This window comes from Erpetoichthys calabaricus, chromosome 3 (genome assembly GCF_900747795.2).
Source record: "Erpetoichthys calabaricus chromosome 3, fErpCal1.3, whole genome shotgun sequence".
In the NCBI taxonomy this organism is placed as follows: Eukaryota; Metazoa; Chordata; class Cladistia; order Polypteriformes; family Polypteridae; genus Erpetoichthys; species Erpetoichthys calabaricus.
The window spans coordinates 38,546,853-38,562,581 of record NC_041396.2 but is presented as its reverse complement, the minus strand read 5'-3'; the positions used below and the strand labels follow the sequence as shown (position 1 = coordinate 38,562,581).

General features: G+C 38.8%; 2 protein-coding genes across 4 annotated transcripts; one reads left to right on the top strand and one right to left on the bottom strand.

The window, feature by feature from the left end:
• Window positions 1-461: 461 nt before the first annotated feature.
• hdhd3 (haloacid dehalogenase-like hydrolase domain containing 3) lies at window positions 462-11,334 on the bottom strand. Of its 3 annotated transcripts, none has more exons than XM_028796637.2 (2): window positions 11,211-11,314; window positions 462-1,299 (listed from the first exon to the last, which is right to left on the bottom strand). In XM_028796637.2, exons 1-2 carry the CDS (start codon window positions 11,232-11,234, stop codon window positions 571-573), a joined length of 753 nt encoding a protein of 250 aa, XP_028652470.1. In that variant the 5' UTR covers window positions 11,235-11,314; the 3' UTR covers window positions 462-570. The 3 variants fall into 3 exon arrangements, 2 of the variants coding, with proteins under 2 accessions (XP_028652470.1, XP_028652471.1); XM_028796638.2 differs by lacking the exon at window positions 11,211-11,314 and adding an exon at window positions 7,927-7,992; XR_007934453.1 differs by lacking the exon at window positions 462-1,299 and adding an exon at window positions 10,962-11,028 and having other exon boundaries at window positions 11,211-11,334.
• tomm6 (translocase of outer mitochondrial membrane 6 homolog (yeast)) lies at window positions 9,642-15,530 on the top strand. The gene is made up of 3 exons (XM_028796641.2): window positions 9,642-9,842; window positions 10,276-10,400; window positions 15,425-15,530. Exons 1-2 carry the CDS (start codon window positions 9,745-9,747, stop codon window positions 10,370-10,372), a joined length of 195 nt encoding a protein of 64 aa, XP_028652474.1. The 5' UTR covers window positions 9,642-9,744; the 3' UTR covers window positions 10,373-10,400; window positions 15,425-15,530.
• Window positions 15,531-15,729: the final 199 nt, after the last annotated feature.

The following is a 15,729-nucleotide window of genomic DNA, read 5'->3' as shown; positions in this document are numbered from 1 at the left end:
CCTGATATAAATGAAAGTGCACCAGGTAAAGAATGAAAATAGATAGATAAAGGTTTTTATTCAGACAGAATTTTTTAAATTTCAGTTTCAAATGATTTTTTTTTCAACTTGATAAAACCAACTACTAAGGAGATGAGAATACAAAAAGCAACACTGATGCACAAAGACTCTTCCATTTCTGATCTCAATGTGGCTGCTGGTAAAACATTTCCAGTTGTGAAATTCCACTGCATTTTGAAAAACTAGATAGAGGGAAAGTACTGAATTTACAAAGATGGCATTTAATAGATAGATGGATCTATGTGGAAAAATGTTTGGTCTAATGTATGGCGACACTAGTATTGGATGGTGCAGAACCAAGCAGACTTCAGTTGTCCTGCTGTAGATGAATGAGAATAATATAAAAAATAAACATGAAATCAAAGAGAAGAATAGGGAGAACAAATTGTATGTACACCTGATTGTTCTTTGTCTTATATTTTAATATGTTTCTAAGTATTACACTTCTGCTGTAAGAATTACACGGGGGTCAAGGTGCCTGCTATGGAGCTCAATGCCCAGAGTCCACTCTCACACCTGCAGACGAGCAACAAGTTGATCCAAAGAGGTGAGAATGTGCTCTTGTGGCACGTTCTCATCAGGACTCCTTTCTTGACCAGACCTGTTTAACAGTAGGCTCTGCATGCCCACCTCACGAGCTGCCTTGTAATCATTCCAGTAGTGATCTCCTATGTGACTTACAAGTCCAGGCTGTGGAGTCCCAGTATGAGCGAGTGCCACTTGGAAGATCCTTTTATCTGGCTTAGCTGCCCCAGCACTTTCAGAAGTGACCACAAATTTGAAGAACCTCCGCAGCCCACAGTTCACCAGTATTTGTTCTAAACGACAGTCAAAGTTGGAGAGCACTCCCATGGGCAGTCCCATGCGGCTGCATTCAGAAAGAGCCAGCTCCACATCGGAGAACACTTCCCAGTTACGGGCCCCACAGAAGCCCAAATAAAGCCTGTCTGCTAAGGGGCCCAAGGTTTTCTCCTCGTGCACATCACACTGATTAAAAGTTTCACGTACCATTTGCTCCCACCATTTCCTTGAAGACAGTCCTTGAGCAAGCCCATAGTTTGGAAAGAGTGCATTTTGCTTTTTGTAGGCAACCCGGAAAGCGGCATCTACAACTTTGGGGTCCAACCGGATTCCAAAGAGGCGAGCCTCACTGCAGTATTGCTCGCCAACAGTGTGGCGCACTCGAATCAAAGTGTCCTTGACGTCCCAGGTCAGCCATTTTAGGAGCATTTCGCCAATCTAAATAGAGAGACAGAGAGGGAATAAAACAGCATGTTAAAGCAGTTTAATATATGTTTATAGAGCAATCCACAACAGTTTGGAGAAGACTTGTGTTGGCCATTACTGTGAGTACACTTATGGGAATTAAAAATAAAGAGAGTGCAAAAGGCAATGGAGGAGAAGGAAGAGTCAGGCCTCCAGAGAAATAAGTTAGATTTTCAAAAGATAATACCACTTAAGAAAAGCTGTGCTTTAAATCTGTTCATCCATGACATAAATCTTATCTTATGGTGGTCTCACACCATTTTCACCATGTTTTTGACTCCATATTACAACAGATGTCACTTCTATTATTATTAGAAGTTGAAGTAATGGCAGTCAATTTACTAAGTAAAAAAGAAAGATCAGCCAGATAGAGCTAGGAAAAGAGTAAGAGGTAGTAATTAACCTGTCAACGAGTTTGTTGTAACTTTCATTAACATTACATACAGTCATATGAAAAAGTCTGGAAACCCCTCTCAGCCTGCATAATAATCAACTCTACTTTCAACACAAAAGATATCAGTGGTATGTCTTTCATTTCCTAGGAACCTCCGAGTCCTGGGGTGTTTTCCGAACAAAGATTTTTAGTGATGCAGTATTTAGTTGTATGAAATTAAATCAAATGTGAAAAACTGGCTGTGCAAAAATTTGGGTTCCCTTGTAATTTTGCTGATTTGAATGCCTGTCACTGCTCAATGCTGATTACTTGCAACACCAAATTGGCTGGATTAGCTCATTAAGCCTTGAACTTCATAGACAGGTGTGTCCAATCATGAGATATAAAGGTATTTAAGGTGGTCAATTAGAAGTTGTGCTTCCCTTTGACTCTCCTCTGAAGAGTGACAGCATGGGATCCTCAAAACAACTCTCAAAAGATCTGAAAACAAAGATTGTTCAGTATCATGGTTTAGGGGAAGGCTACAGAAAAGCTATCTCAGAGGTTTAAACTGTCAGTTTCAACTGTAAGAATGGAATCAGGAAATGGAAGGCCACAGGCACAGTTGCTGTTAAACCCAGCAGGTCTGGCAGGCCAAGAAAAATACAGGAGCGGCATATGAGCAGGATTGTGAGAATGGTTACAGACAACCCACAGATCACCTCCAAAGACCTGCAAGAACATCTTGCTGCAGATGGTGTATCTGTACATCGTTCTACAATTCAGCGCAATTTTCACAAAGAACATCTGTATGGCAGGGTGATGAGAAAGAAGCCCTTTCTGCACTCATGCCACAAACAGAGTCGCTGGTTGTATGCAAATACTCATTTAGACAAGCCAGATTCATTTTGGAACAAAATGCTTTGGACTGATGAGACAAAAATTGAGTTATTTGGTCATAACAAAAAGTGCTTTGCATGGCGGAAGAAGAACACTGCATTCCAACAGAAACACCTGCTACCTACTGTCAAATTTGGGGGAGGTTCCATTATGCTGTGGGGCTGTGTGGCTAGTTCAGGGACTGAGGCCCTTGTTAAAATCGAGGGTCGGATGAATTCAACCCAGTATCAACAAATTCTTCAGGATAATGTTCAAGAATCAGTCACAAAGTTGAAGTTACGCAGAGGTTGGATATTCCAACAAGACAATGACCCAAAACACAGTTCAAAATCTACAAAAGCATTCATGCAGAGGGAGAAGTACAATGTTCTAGAATGGCCGTCACAGTCCCCTGACTTGAATATCATCGAAAATCTATAGGATGATTTGAAGCAGGCTGTCCATGCTTGGTAGCCATCAAATTTAACTGAACTGGAGAGATTTTGTATGGAAGAATGGTCAACAATACCTGCATCCAGAATCCAGACACTCATCAAAGGCTATAGGAGCCGTCTAGAGGCAAAAGGAGGCTCAACTAAGTATTGATGTACTGTAATATCTCTGTTGGGGTGCCCACATTTATGCACCTGTCTAATTTTGTTATGATGCATGTTGCATATTTTCCGTTAATCCACTAAACTTAATGTCCCTGCTGAAATACTACTGTTTCCATAAGGCATGTCATATATTAAAAGGAAGTTGCTACTTTGAAAGCTCAGCCAATGATAAAAAAAAATCCAAAGCATTAAGAAGTAAGAATTAACTTTTTCATATGACCGTACAATATCATTATATTTTACTACTAATGCTCACCTTGGAATGGGCACATAGGGAATGACACCCCTGACTAGACATTGTGACTGACTTTTGTATGCATTAGAACACCTCTGTTTTTCTTCAAATTTAATCAGCTGAAATGCAATGGATCACCTAAAATGGTGAAAAGGTAAGCAGTAAACTGCCCAAAGTTTAAATTTAAAGTTTAAGTTAACAAAAATGAAAAAAAAAAAGAATTATCAGAATATTACAAATGGGCCGTCTTCAGGGCACAACTAATAGGTTACAATCTACAAATGTTCTACAGAAGTTAAAGTAAATGAAGCCTTACAAGTTGAAGCAAACAATTTGCACAGGTGTCCCTACTTCTATTGATTACTTAAAAACCCTCAGTCTGTCTTAAAGCAGATTTGGAATAGACTGTGTTACTACTCCCTCTGGGGTACTACTTGGACAATATCCATCCACTATGCAACCCGCTATATCCTAACACAGGGTTATGGGGGTCTGCTGGAGCCAATCCCAGCCAACACAGGGCACAAGGCAGGAACAAATCCCAGGCAGGGCGCCAACCCACTGCAGTACTTGGACAATATTCCAGAAATAATAGCTTGAAAATGACAATTAACAAATGAAGTGAGACAGAGCTCTATTACCCTACATGTAAGCTTTTCATTTAGAAAAATTGCAAAAAAAAATGGAGGTGTCAGTGAGTACAGTAGTGTCAAGGTGCAAGTGGAAACTGGAAGAAAATCTGAAAAATCTAATCTAAGAAAATCAAGTCTCAGTGTTTACTGTGAAGAGGACACTTTGTGCTGTGGGCGAGTGGCAGTAAGAAAGCCATTCCTTACAGGACAAAATAGGGCCTTGAAATACCCGCTGTGGACTACTGCAGACTGGACAGAGTCTCCTCTTCACAGTAGACACTGAGACTTGCTTTTTTTGACCACTGTTAAGTTGTGCTTGAAGCTGTTGTGCTGTGAGGTGCCTATCATGTAAGCTGGCGACCCTCCGAAACTTGTCTTCTGAATGGGTTTGTTACTTTGAGTCTGCCAGATCTCTTCCTATCGGGTTTCTGTATGAGACAGAAATATCAAAAATGGATATGGGAAAGGGCAGCAAATGAAAATTTGCCAAATGATCTTACAGGTCAAGAGGGTAAGCAGTGCAACCTATTTTACCAGCAAATAAACTTAAAAAAATGTTTAACGTGCCCATATGGACACTGACCATTGTACTGGAGAGTGGTTGACATGTTGCATGTTGTTTAGCACATGCAAGTAAGAATTTCATTGTGCTCTGTACAAGTGACAGCAATCACCCAAATAACCTATGAAGGATGTTCTCAGACTGAAACTGGTATAAATATGCTTGATGTGAATGTATGGAGGTTGGTAAAGTATTGAAAGTAGTAAATGAAATAGTTTTATTTTGGAAAACAGTTTAGGTATTGACTTAGATTTTTAAGAGAAAAGGGAAAATCTCAGAGAACATCAATGGATTAGAATGAACTAAAGGTATTAAAGACGTGATATGGAAATTGTGATCTAATGGGGTGTATAACAAGAACAAGAAGATGACATTGTTTACTGTCAAAAGTGTTTTAGACGGCCATAGACAATACTCAGTTCTTTGAAGAAAGAGCCAGCAAGTAGATCAGAATGAGAAAAGAAATCTAGTCTATATATATATACAGTATATATCCATCCATCCATTTTCCAACGCGCTGAATCCGAACACAGGGTCACGGGGGTCTGCCGGAGCCAATCCCGGCCAACACAGGGCACAAGGCAGGAACCAATACCGGGCAGGGTGCCAACCCACCGCAGGACACACACAAACACACCCACACACCAAGCACACACACTAGGGCCAATGCACCTAACCTGCATATCTTTGGACTGTGGGAGGAAACCCACACAGACATGGGGAGAACATGCAAACTCCACGCAGGGAGGACCCAGGAAGCGAACCCAGGTCTCCTTACTGTGAGGCAGCAGCGCTACCCACTGCGCCACCATGCTGCCCATACAGTATATATATATATATATATATATATATATACATATAATCTTAAACATAAAAGGGCAAAGGTGACATTTTTAATGTCACGTTTTTTGTTACGCTTTAAATCGGGCTTATTTTAAAACCTACATATATATGTTTGGCATCATTCTTTTCAAAATTTATCGAACTTTAATGTGATGTTGTTAGATTTTCAGATTCTTGTTCCGTTTTTAAATTATAAACTAAAAAATATCAAGAACTCACGTCTTGCAAGACGGTACTTTGTGCCAAGAGATTTAACCACTCCCGGGGCCGGAAATAAAAGACAAAGAGTAGGACAGCTGCTGTACAGGCTTTTAAATGTTCGAAGCACAGCACGAGATGCAGATCATGCGGCACGGCAGCAGCAGCAAGCCAGCAGCTGATTGAGCAAAGGGGAGGTAAAAAAAAAACTATTTGTTTCCCATTGTATCACCGTTTAAGAGGGGGTTTCGGAGGAGCGACCACATCTCCTTGGGGTGCATTCACAACGCGAACGGCAGAAACGCAAAGTGGCTGGCGAGCAGGGGGGAGCCCCCTAGTGATAAAATAAAAAGAAAACTTCCAAGAAGAAAAAAGGGGCCCTTTTATTTACTGATACAATTTCCAGATGGAAATCATGTTTAAGGTACACAGAAGGAAGAGGACAATTAGAATAGAGAAGTATCCTTTTTAAATGTAATAGAGGGTACAATTATAATGACAGTGTTTTATAAGGGACAACAACAAGATGGAGAAGTTAATCTCCAGGGAGAAAAACTTGAAAGGGTGGAAAAGTTCAAGTATCTCAGATTAACAATAACAGGATGGAGAGCTAGAAATAAACCATAGAATGCACTCAAGTTGAAAAAGGTAATGGAAGTGTTATATGACCAAAGAATTAGTTCAAGAATGAAGGAGTGTATAAAACAGAGGTCAGAGCAGCATTTTTGTATGGACCAACACAGAAGACAGTTAAAAAGGTGCATGAAAGGAAACTGAATGCAACAGAAATGAGGATGTGGAGATGGATGTGTGGAGTAACAAAGCTTGATAAGACCAGGAATGCCGACTTAGAGCTGGGGAAATCTCAAATAAAATACAGGAGAGAAGGTTAAAGTCGTATGAGTAGGTTGTGAGAAGAGAGGTTAAACAGTGTGGGGTGAAGAATCGTGGACATGGCGGAGAATAGGAAGACCAAAGAGAAAGTGGGATGGACCCTGTGATGGGGATCTAAGGGAGAAAAGGGAGTCAGGTGAGGAAGTGTACAACACAAGGTGGTCCAGATCTAATTATGCAACTGTTCGACTGACACCCGTCTCCCATTTTGGAATGCAGGGCAGGTGCTGCCATCTATCGGCAACAAAAAGAATTTTAAGTGAAATCTCTATGAGCAGGGCAGGTGCTGTGAATTCTCTATGTACTAAACTTAAGTTATAGCATAATGAAAATTGCATAATTAGATCTGGACCACCCTATAGACAAGAATGGAGGAGGCTGGACTAATATAGTGACCATACATGAATGTGAGAAAAGCATAATTACAATTAAGATTAGGAAAAAAACAAAACGTGCGATTATCAAACCACTAATTCTGCAATAAAAACATTCTCAAACCTACTAAATCAAGCTGGGGGAATCTATCAGCACAGGCTCAAGTCAGGTAACAGCCCTGAACAGGATGCCAGTCCATGGCTGGACGCATAAATTACATACAGTACACCACACTCTTGGTAGAAAGTCAAACCGAACATCTTTGAGAGAAATAGAAGGAAAAGCCGTGCAGACACCCGAAGAGCATACAAAATCCACTTTGACCATAACAGCTGGCACAAGTGCCTGGCGCTACATGTCGGAGGCAACACTACTCAGACATCGGGCTGCTCTGCTTAAGAAACAGGTACACAGTAAATGTATTTTTATATTGACTAGGTGTTTTTACTCATATTATATGAACTTCTTTCCAGCTTTAGTATATGTAAAACAATGAACAAATTAATGTGGCGATAAGCCCCTGATCAGAATGACAGTATGAATGTGTGGTGCCGGCCCGTGTAACTCATTTAATTTCAATAACCCTGGACATAACGAGAATTTCAGTGTTCTTTCAGCAGTGTTTCTGGCCGGACCGTAAAACGCAACACACTTGATGTCGAACTGCACAGTCTTGTGTCACTCGTTTACAGGCGGACGTGATTAATTGCAGCTCCGAGTTCTTCACCACCGATATCGTCTTCGGAGAGTCGAGCTGTGCGTTACGTTTCCACGTTACCTTGAACTGGAGAGGCGATCAATGGTGACGATATTGTTCGTGGAAATGTGTGACGTTGGTCTTGACAACAGTAGACCCTGGAAGCGAAGTGCCTCTGTTTTTTTTTAAATGACTAATTTTTTTTTACAGGCCATCTATTTGTATGTTTACAGCGCGATAATAGCTGTCAGTTGCCATCGGGGTAAATTTGGTCTCATTATAAGCTGCCGCTTACCTGGCGCCAATGAACATGACACTGTGACGAAGGCGGGACGAAAAAAAAAAATCTCGTCCTGAGTCACGTGACAGGGATGACGACACGGATTGCTTTAACCCGCTAGACGGGCTCAGTTAGTTTATTTACCAGGCCAGCTTTAGTTGAGCGGGTTCACATCCATTTAGGATCTTTTGGAAGTTGTGCGTGAAAAAATGGCTTGGGTATGACTCCTTGGTTATTTTTTTTCTTGAAATTATGCGCAACTGCGTAAAGAATAAAAATGTCTCAAGTGCATTTCAAAGGCACTATGAAACTACGCTTTTTGTCTCCAACCTAATGATAGTGAAATGTACCCACAACCTCCTTCATTTAAAATTTAAAACCTGGTAATTTAATAAACCAATGACATGCCAGTCACAGCTACTGATACCCAGTGATTAATACAATTGGACATTGCAGTTATAGCTGATTAATCAGTCAGTCTGAAAAAGAAAAGCACAAGTGGGAGTCGAAGACAGGAATGCAACTGTGGGGTAGCTGCAGTAGAGAAAGAGCTTCACTGCTGTTGGACCAAGTGTTCTAAACATGGAGGAAAAATATTTTTGAAAATAAAAAAACAACAACAATGTATTAGAATGTATGGATAAAACAATTGATCGTTTCTGTTCTTTGTGATGATACATAGGTGATTGTCCATAATCCTGGCCAGGGGGTTTTCTTGCTTTGAGTCAATAAGCACACAGTGTTGATGAACGGACAGAGGACGCCTGTGCGGAACAACCTGCTGTAGTCGCTGGATTGATCTTCTCTGAATAGAATAGAATGCCTTTTATTGTCACTATACACATGTACAATGAGATTAAAAGCAGCTCCTCCAGTGCAAACATATATGTAAAACACAACAAATAAAAAACAAATGGTGCAAAAAGTTACAAAAAAAAAGTTCTGCGACGCTATACACATAAGGAAAGAATAAATAACAATTGCACTATTGGGTTATTGCACATTATTTAAATATTGGAAAGAATAAATAACTATTTATTTATTATTTACTATTGGGTTATTATGTCCTGCGGTGGGTTGGCACCCTGCCCGGGATTGGTTCCTGCCTTGTGCCCTGTGTTGGCTGGGATTGGCTCCAGCAGACCCCCGTGACCCTGTGTTCGGATTCAGCGGGTTGGAAAATGGATGGATGGATGGATTGGGTTATTACACATTATTTAAATATTGCACAATAATAATGATCATGTGCACTGAGTAGTGGATGTTGGACCCTGAAAGTAATGATATTGTACAGTATACAGATATTGCACAATTATTATCAATACCACTTAGATATTGGATACTGCACAGTTGATGAATAGAAGGAAGTCCAGGGATTAGGGGGTTAGACTGTGTAGTCAGTGCATGTGTGAGTTTAGAATGGTTATGGCTTTTGGGAAAAAAACCGTTGTTGAGTCTGTTTGTCCTTGTTGTGATGCACCTGTAGCGCCTCCCTGAGGGCAGCAGGTCAAACAGATCAGAGCCAGGGTGGGAGCTGTCCTTGATGATGCTTCACTTTAAGGATGTCACTTAATTTACATATGGTCCACTTGATAAAAATACAATTAGCAGTACCAAAAAGCGATGGTGTTTCAGTATAGAGAAGGTATCTGGAATAAGGCTTGTTCACCATTTAAAATAAATGAACGAATTAATTAATAACACTAGTTTCTGTCCGGAACTATTGAGTTGAGCGTGCGTAATTCACACGGACATATTACTCGATACACAGCCGCCGCACGTTTCTCTGACCTGATCGTCGGTGTTGCCTGTGGTGTCGTTGTCGCTTAAACTATGGGGATTGAGGGAAAGACGCCGAACCGTCCCTCTGGTGTGCTGGAATGGATTTCCACAGTCTACCATTTCGCCACAGACAGAAATGACTTCAGACGGTAAAAAAAGTCAACGTTTGTGATCGTAATTCGAGCAGGAACTGAACGCGTTAGCGGCGTTCGTTCGAGAGCGTTCATTCAGTCAAGGCTATAAGACCCGGAGTTGCACTCTGCTTATTAGTTTTCATATGTAAAAATAATATAATAGTTTTAAGGGAGGCAGGGTGGTCAGTTTTGCTATTTGTGAATACTTTGAGATTACATCGACTCTTGACTGGGCTCTGATTAGCCGCCGCTGGTAGTGGTTTATTTCATTAGGAGAGCAACTGTACCATTTTCTGGGGCGTGATATTTTAATTTGAACCTTTTATATGCATTGAAGTCTGTGCACATTTGAAAGCGCATCAAGAGTCTCCACTTGAAGTGCTGCATTAACGTTATTATATGAGGGTAATACTTCTATTTTGTTTCTTTGTATTCACCCATTTTATAGAAACCTGCTCGTAAATGTGGGTCTTTTTGCTGCTGGTGTATGGGCAGCGAGGAACTTATCGGACTTCGACTTGACGACACCGCAGCCTATTTCATAGCAAGTGCAAGCTCAAGAGAGGACGGTTGGTAAGTTGGACTAGTGGTGAAAATCATTTTATTAAGAGCTGTTCTATGTAGTACATCTGCCATTTACGCTGTCACCAGGTATGTTGCATATTAGCAGGGGATGCTGGAAGAAATGTATACCAGAGTGCCCAAAGAAAATACTGAACATACACTGCTTAATCTTTGTGTTTTTGATAAAAATGTTTTTTTTTTAAATTAAGATGCCATTAAATAGGATTTTAAAGTATAGCCAAGAGATCGCTAATATTGCAAATGGCTATTACAGCTTTAAATGACTGATAATTTATTATTCACATGACTGCAAAGCTCCATTTTTAGCAGCCATTACTCCAGTGTCCAGATGGTAAATTCCCTTAGCTTATGCTCAATCATGTGTAAATATTAATTGGTTATTAGAGAAACCACTGTAATTATGTTAGTACAGCTGAAACCAGTTAGTCTGTTCAGTAAATAAAGCACATTAACTGTCTTTCTTTGGGGTGCAAGGAACCGATATTCCTGAAGTTCAATTCTGTCTTTAAAAATCCCCAAAATGAAGAAATACACAAATCTATTGTTGTCTAGCAAAGTAAAGGTTACTTACATGCAACAGATCGCCAGTTTAGTTTTCATACAAAGGTGTCCATTACTATCGTGAGAAAAGACAAACAACAGAAGTTAACCAGGAAAGAGAAAGTAGGAGAAGGCCCAGATGGACAGCTGCATAAGAGGATAATGACATCAGATAGTGTGTAGTTTGAGAAACAACACCTTACAAGTCCTTCTTTCTTAAAGGAATATTCTACCCAAATGTTTTTAAATGTTACTTACTTTGGCTTTCACATTGTTAGCCATTGTCCAGAATTGGTCATCGCTGGGTCCCGTTCAGTTTGAATTTTTATGTCCTTTATCTGCAAAATCATGAAATTAAATATTCTTCTTGATCACCACTATAAAAATACATGGGATAAGTAACATATATTAAAAATATTTTTGAACCGAGTATTCCTTTAAATACACACCAAATACCAGTGTCATCTGCAACAGTGAAATGATGATTCCAGGATGGTGGCATTAGAGGTAGAATTTTGAAGAAAGGCCTTATCTGAAAGACAGGACAGAAGTGTGGAATCATCCAGAAATCCACTGCTTTAAAGTTTGTGTTCTTTTGATCATTTTAGCCTAATTCTTTCCAGTGTTGCAGATGACACAGGTATTTAGCCCATGGAAAAATAATTTACTTGTTCTGCTGAAAAGAATACCAGGTTTCCACTAAGCTAACACAATTACAAAGATTTCTCTGTAAACCACTTGGAATTTAAACAGGCCTAATTAAGAATGAGCTTAAGATAATTTACAATTAGGACACTGGAGTAATGGCTGCTGAAAATGGGGTTTTGCAGTCATATGTGAATAATATGTTTTTAAAAAATCAGTCTTATTTCAAGCAGCAACAAGCAGTTGCAGTATAGTAATAACTTAGCTATATTTTAAAATCAGTTTAATGTTGCCTTGAAATAAAAAAAAATAAATCTGTCAAAAAGCGATTCCAAACTTTTGAACACTAGTGTTAAGTACATGAAAACCGATATGGTAGACAGACTGGAAAAATAGATCAACTGAAGATCTCCAAGATTCTCTGATTCAAATCGGGCAGTTCCAACAAGTATATATTGTGTGTGTGAGTGTATTATTTATATATATATATATATATATATATATATATATATATATATATATATATATATATAATATACGCACACACACTGCACTTAAGTTACCCTTTGTTAACAACAACTGGATAAGTTTGGTCAAAATTATTTACTACATTGACTTTTTGAAACAAAGAAATATTTTAGGTTTCTTCCATGACATTCTTGCTATGGAAGCATGCACTCTTACAAAAGACTTGTCATTTTGCCAGAACGCTTGTTATTGTAGAGTGGCTGAGTTGCTTCTCCAAAAGTGGATGAGGTCAAATTGTTCTTTTTACTTTTGCTGGTCAAATCCAGAAACTTGAGGAATTTCATGTTTTCATCAACTGGGTTATTTAAAAGTAGTAGCAGAACTTTACTTTTAATGTATAAGCTGTTCTACAGGATTATGGAAACAGCCAGTAACGTAACTTGAAAGTGCAGTTTAATTTAAAGTCTATTTTAGGCTATGTGGATAAACCTAAACTTCTCTGACCCTGCTGCAGGATCTGCACTGGCAATCGGAAGGTTGCTGGTTCGAATCCCGTAAATGCCAGTAGGGACTCTGCTCTGTTGGGCCCTTGAGCAAGGCCCTTAACCTGCAATTGCTGAGCGCTTCGAGTAGTGAGAAAAGCGCTATATAAATGCAAAGAATTATTAAGAAGCAAGTGAAATAGCAGGCTTTAATTATTCTGCTTATTGGAATATATGAATTGTGGTACACAGAAGGTAAAATATTTAGATTTTGTTGTAAACTGTAACCTTTCAGTTTCAATTTGGTTTGATCTTCCAGAAAAGGTGTGTTACTCTGTATAATGCAAAGTACTTTCACTGATTGGTGTGTTTTAGTGGTATTTGGGGTTCAGAAGACAAGGTAGAATATGCTGATGGTTACTTCACTTTCCCCAAAACACTAGTTTTGTGTAGTACTCTTAAATTGAATTCCCTAAAAGCTGCACTAATAGCAGGCTTACAAAAAATCCTGTCAATGATTTGGTTTGCTTTACCCCAACAGATTTTTTTCTTCTTGGTAACAAATTGCACAGTCTTTGTGTAGTTTGCACGTTTTGGCCAAAATTCACATGGTTTTCACTTTATAATCCACTCTTTCTAACTCTTAGAACTTGAAGGTTAGGCTGGCCATGACCTTTGATGAACTGGCACTCTGTCCACTGCAGAGAGCAACACATTCAAGGCATCACCTCGCCTGTTCTAACAGGAGTTCCCAATTCATGTTTGCATACAAGACTGTGGGTTGCTTTTTATATGTCACTCCAGCACTGGAGACAAGTGCTAGAATTTAGTGGAAAGGTGATGAAAAGGTTCATGTGCATGTTAAAATGTTATTAGCTTTAAGTTTTGTACCGTGTGATAGCAAGCTTTGAAAAGCTTGTGGATAACTTGCCCTCCAGAGTTCGATGTGTCCAAGTGAATGGCTGCCTGTGACGGTTTACATTGATTCTGTATATGAGTAGGTGTTGCTTTTGGGCATTTTTTGTAAGGGGTTGCATATCATATTGCACATTACGGTTACCCTTTTTCATGTTTTCTGTTTGTCCTCATTAAGTTCTGCCAATTTATTTCACTTTTGTTTTTTATTTCCAGGTAATTGTCAGTGGTAACATCTCAATTAACAAGAGGCTCCTGTATCATTATTGAAAGTATACAGTAGTTAGATGTGTATCATATACTGTATGTAATAGAAAAATTACTAAAGACAGTGGGGGAGTTTGCCCTAAATGTTTAAAGGATGAAGTTTGGTATTTTTCAAGTTGATGATATTTCTTCACCAACATGATATATATGCATTTGACATACAAAACTATGCTCCAAAGTCCAGCATTTTCTATAAATTAAAAAATAAAATCTTTGAGTGTACTGGCGATTTACATTGGAACAAACGGCATGGTCAAAACTGGAAAACAAGCTTCAAAACTTGCAGAATATGTCCATCTTTCAAGTGAAGACAGTTGTCGAGTATTGGTCTGTGTCTTACACATACATTTTAAAACAGCTTATACGTGTAATTTTTGAACAAAAACACACCAGTGTTGTAGGATTCAGCTATTTTACAAGAAAAGCAGCTATGCACACTCCCTCAGTGTTTGGCGTCTTCAGTAGTTAACCCATCAATCTCAAAAGATAAAATCACAAATTTGCCATGCCAGGTGGTTGGTTTTGTTTTGATTTATTTAACATATTTTATGTCAAAACTCACACAAGCAAAAACTTACCTTGAGAAAAATGGTACCAGGAGTATGTGATAAAATGATTATTTCCAGATCCTTGTTGTTGTCACAAACTGTAAAAACATGTTTTCCTTTATTGAAACTCCAAAAACATATTCAGTAAGTTTTAGGCTTTTATTTTCCAATTGAGTTTTGTGCCCCACTGTAAAGTGCAAGTGCTGGGAATATATCTTTTAATTTCTAGAGAACACTGAACTTTGGAACACAGTTTGGCAAATGAATATATACTATGTTTGTAAAGAAATAACCAACAATAAATTATGGAACTTGTTGGCTCCTCAGTGGTGGAACGAACTTCCTCTTGCTGTACGAACAGCGGAGACCCTCACTGTCTTCAAACGTCGTCTGAAGACCCACTTCTTTAAACAGCACTTGGGGGACTAAAGTCCCCATACTTTTTTCTACCCTTTTCTCAAAAAAAAAAAAAAAAAATTGTACTAACTTCTTATTTTCTTCTAGCATGGTTTTGTGTACAACTTGGTCAGCGGTAACTTGTTTAATGACAGTAGATTTAATCCTAGCCTTAAAGCCTGAAGAACAGTCGTAGACTACTAAGCACTGTTGTAAGTCGCTCTGGATAAGAGCGTCTGCTAAATGATGTAAATGTAAATTAGCACATTTGTCACTGTGGTGTAGTATTAATAGCAAATAGTAGAGCCAACATATCTCCAAGTCCAACATTCCTTTAAACAGTAAGAATTTGCTCCTAAGAAACTAAACATAGTGTAGTGGTGCAGGAGCAGCATGTGAATGCCATGATCTGAGCAAATTGTTGTGCGTAACCTTTACAGTTTGCACAAATCTTGTCAGTCAAGTGATTTGTTCCACTGTCTAAAATGAAAGCCTTTTCAAAAGAACTTCATTTTAGCAAATTAAAAAAACTGCACTAAACCCTGTTTTATAGTGAGATTGCACTAACTTCTACCCACAGGTATAAAAAAATGTTTTAAAATAATTTTTTTTTTTTTTTTAATTGTTCCAGAATACTTGTTAGCTTATACGAGTATTATATTGATGTAGTTATGTATTTTAGAAATGTAGTATTGAGTAAGGCATCAGACTACTTAAAAAGAGTAATTCACCTTAGCGGTTTCTTTTCTAGGTGTCTTCTAATGCAGAGAGGAGTACCTGGATGAAACAGAAGCTCAAAATGTAACTGTTCTGCTTATTTAATGTTGCAATTCAAAAATAAACAAGTGAACACTTTTGCTGAGCTGAAATTGTGTTTTGGACAAATTACAGTATTCCCCACACCTAAACGTGCCAGCTATGCCTACTCCACTGCTCTGTAAGTTTTGGACTTGGATGTCACTGTGCTGACTGAGTGAAATGGGGAAGATGGCTTTGGGGGGTCAGCTTATTTTGATTCAAATTCTCATTTTTCACGTTTCATGAAACTCTATAAAT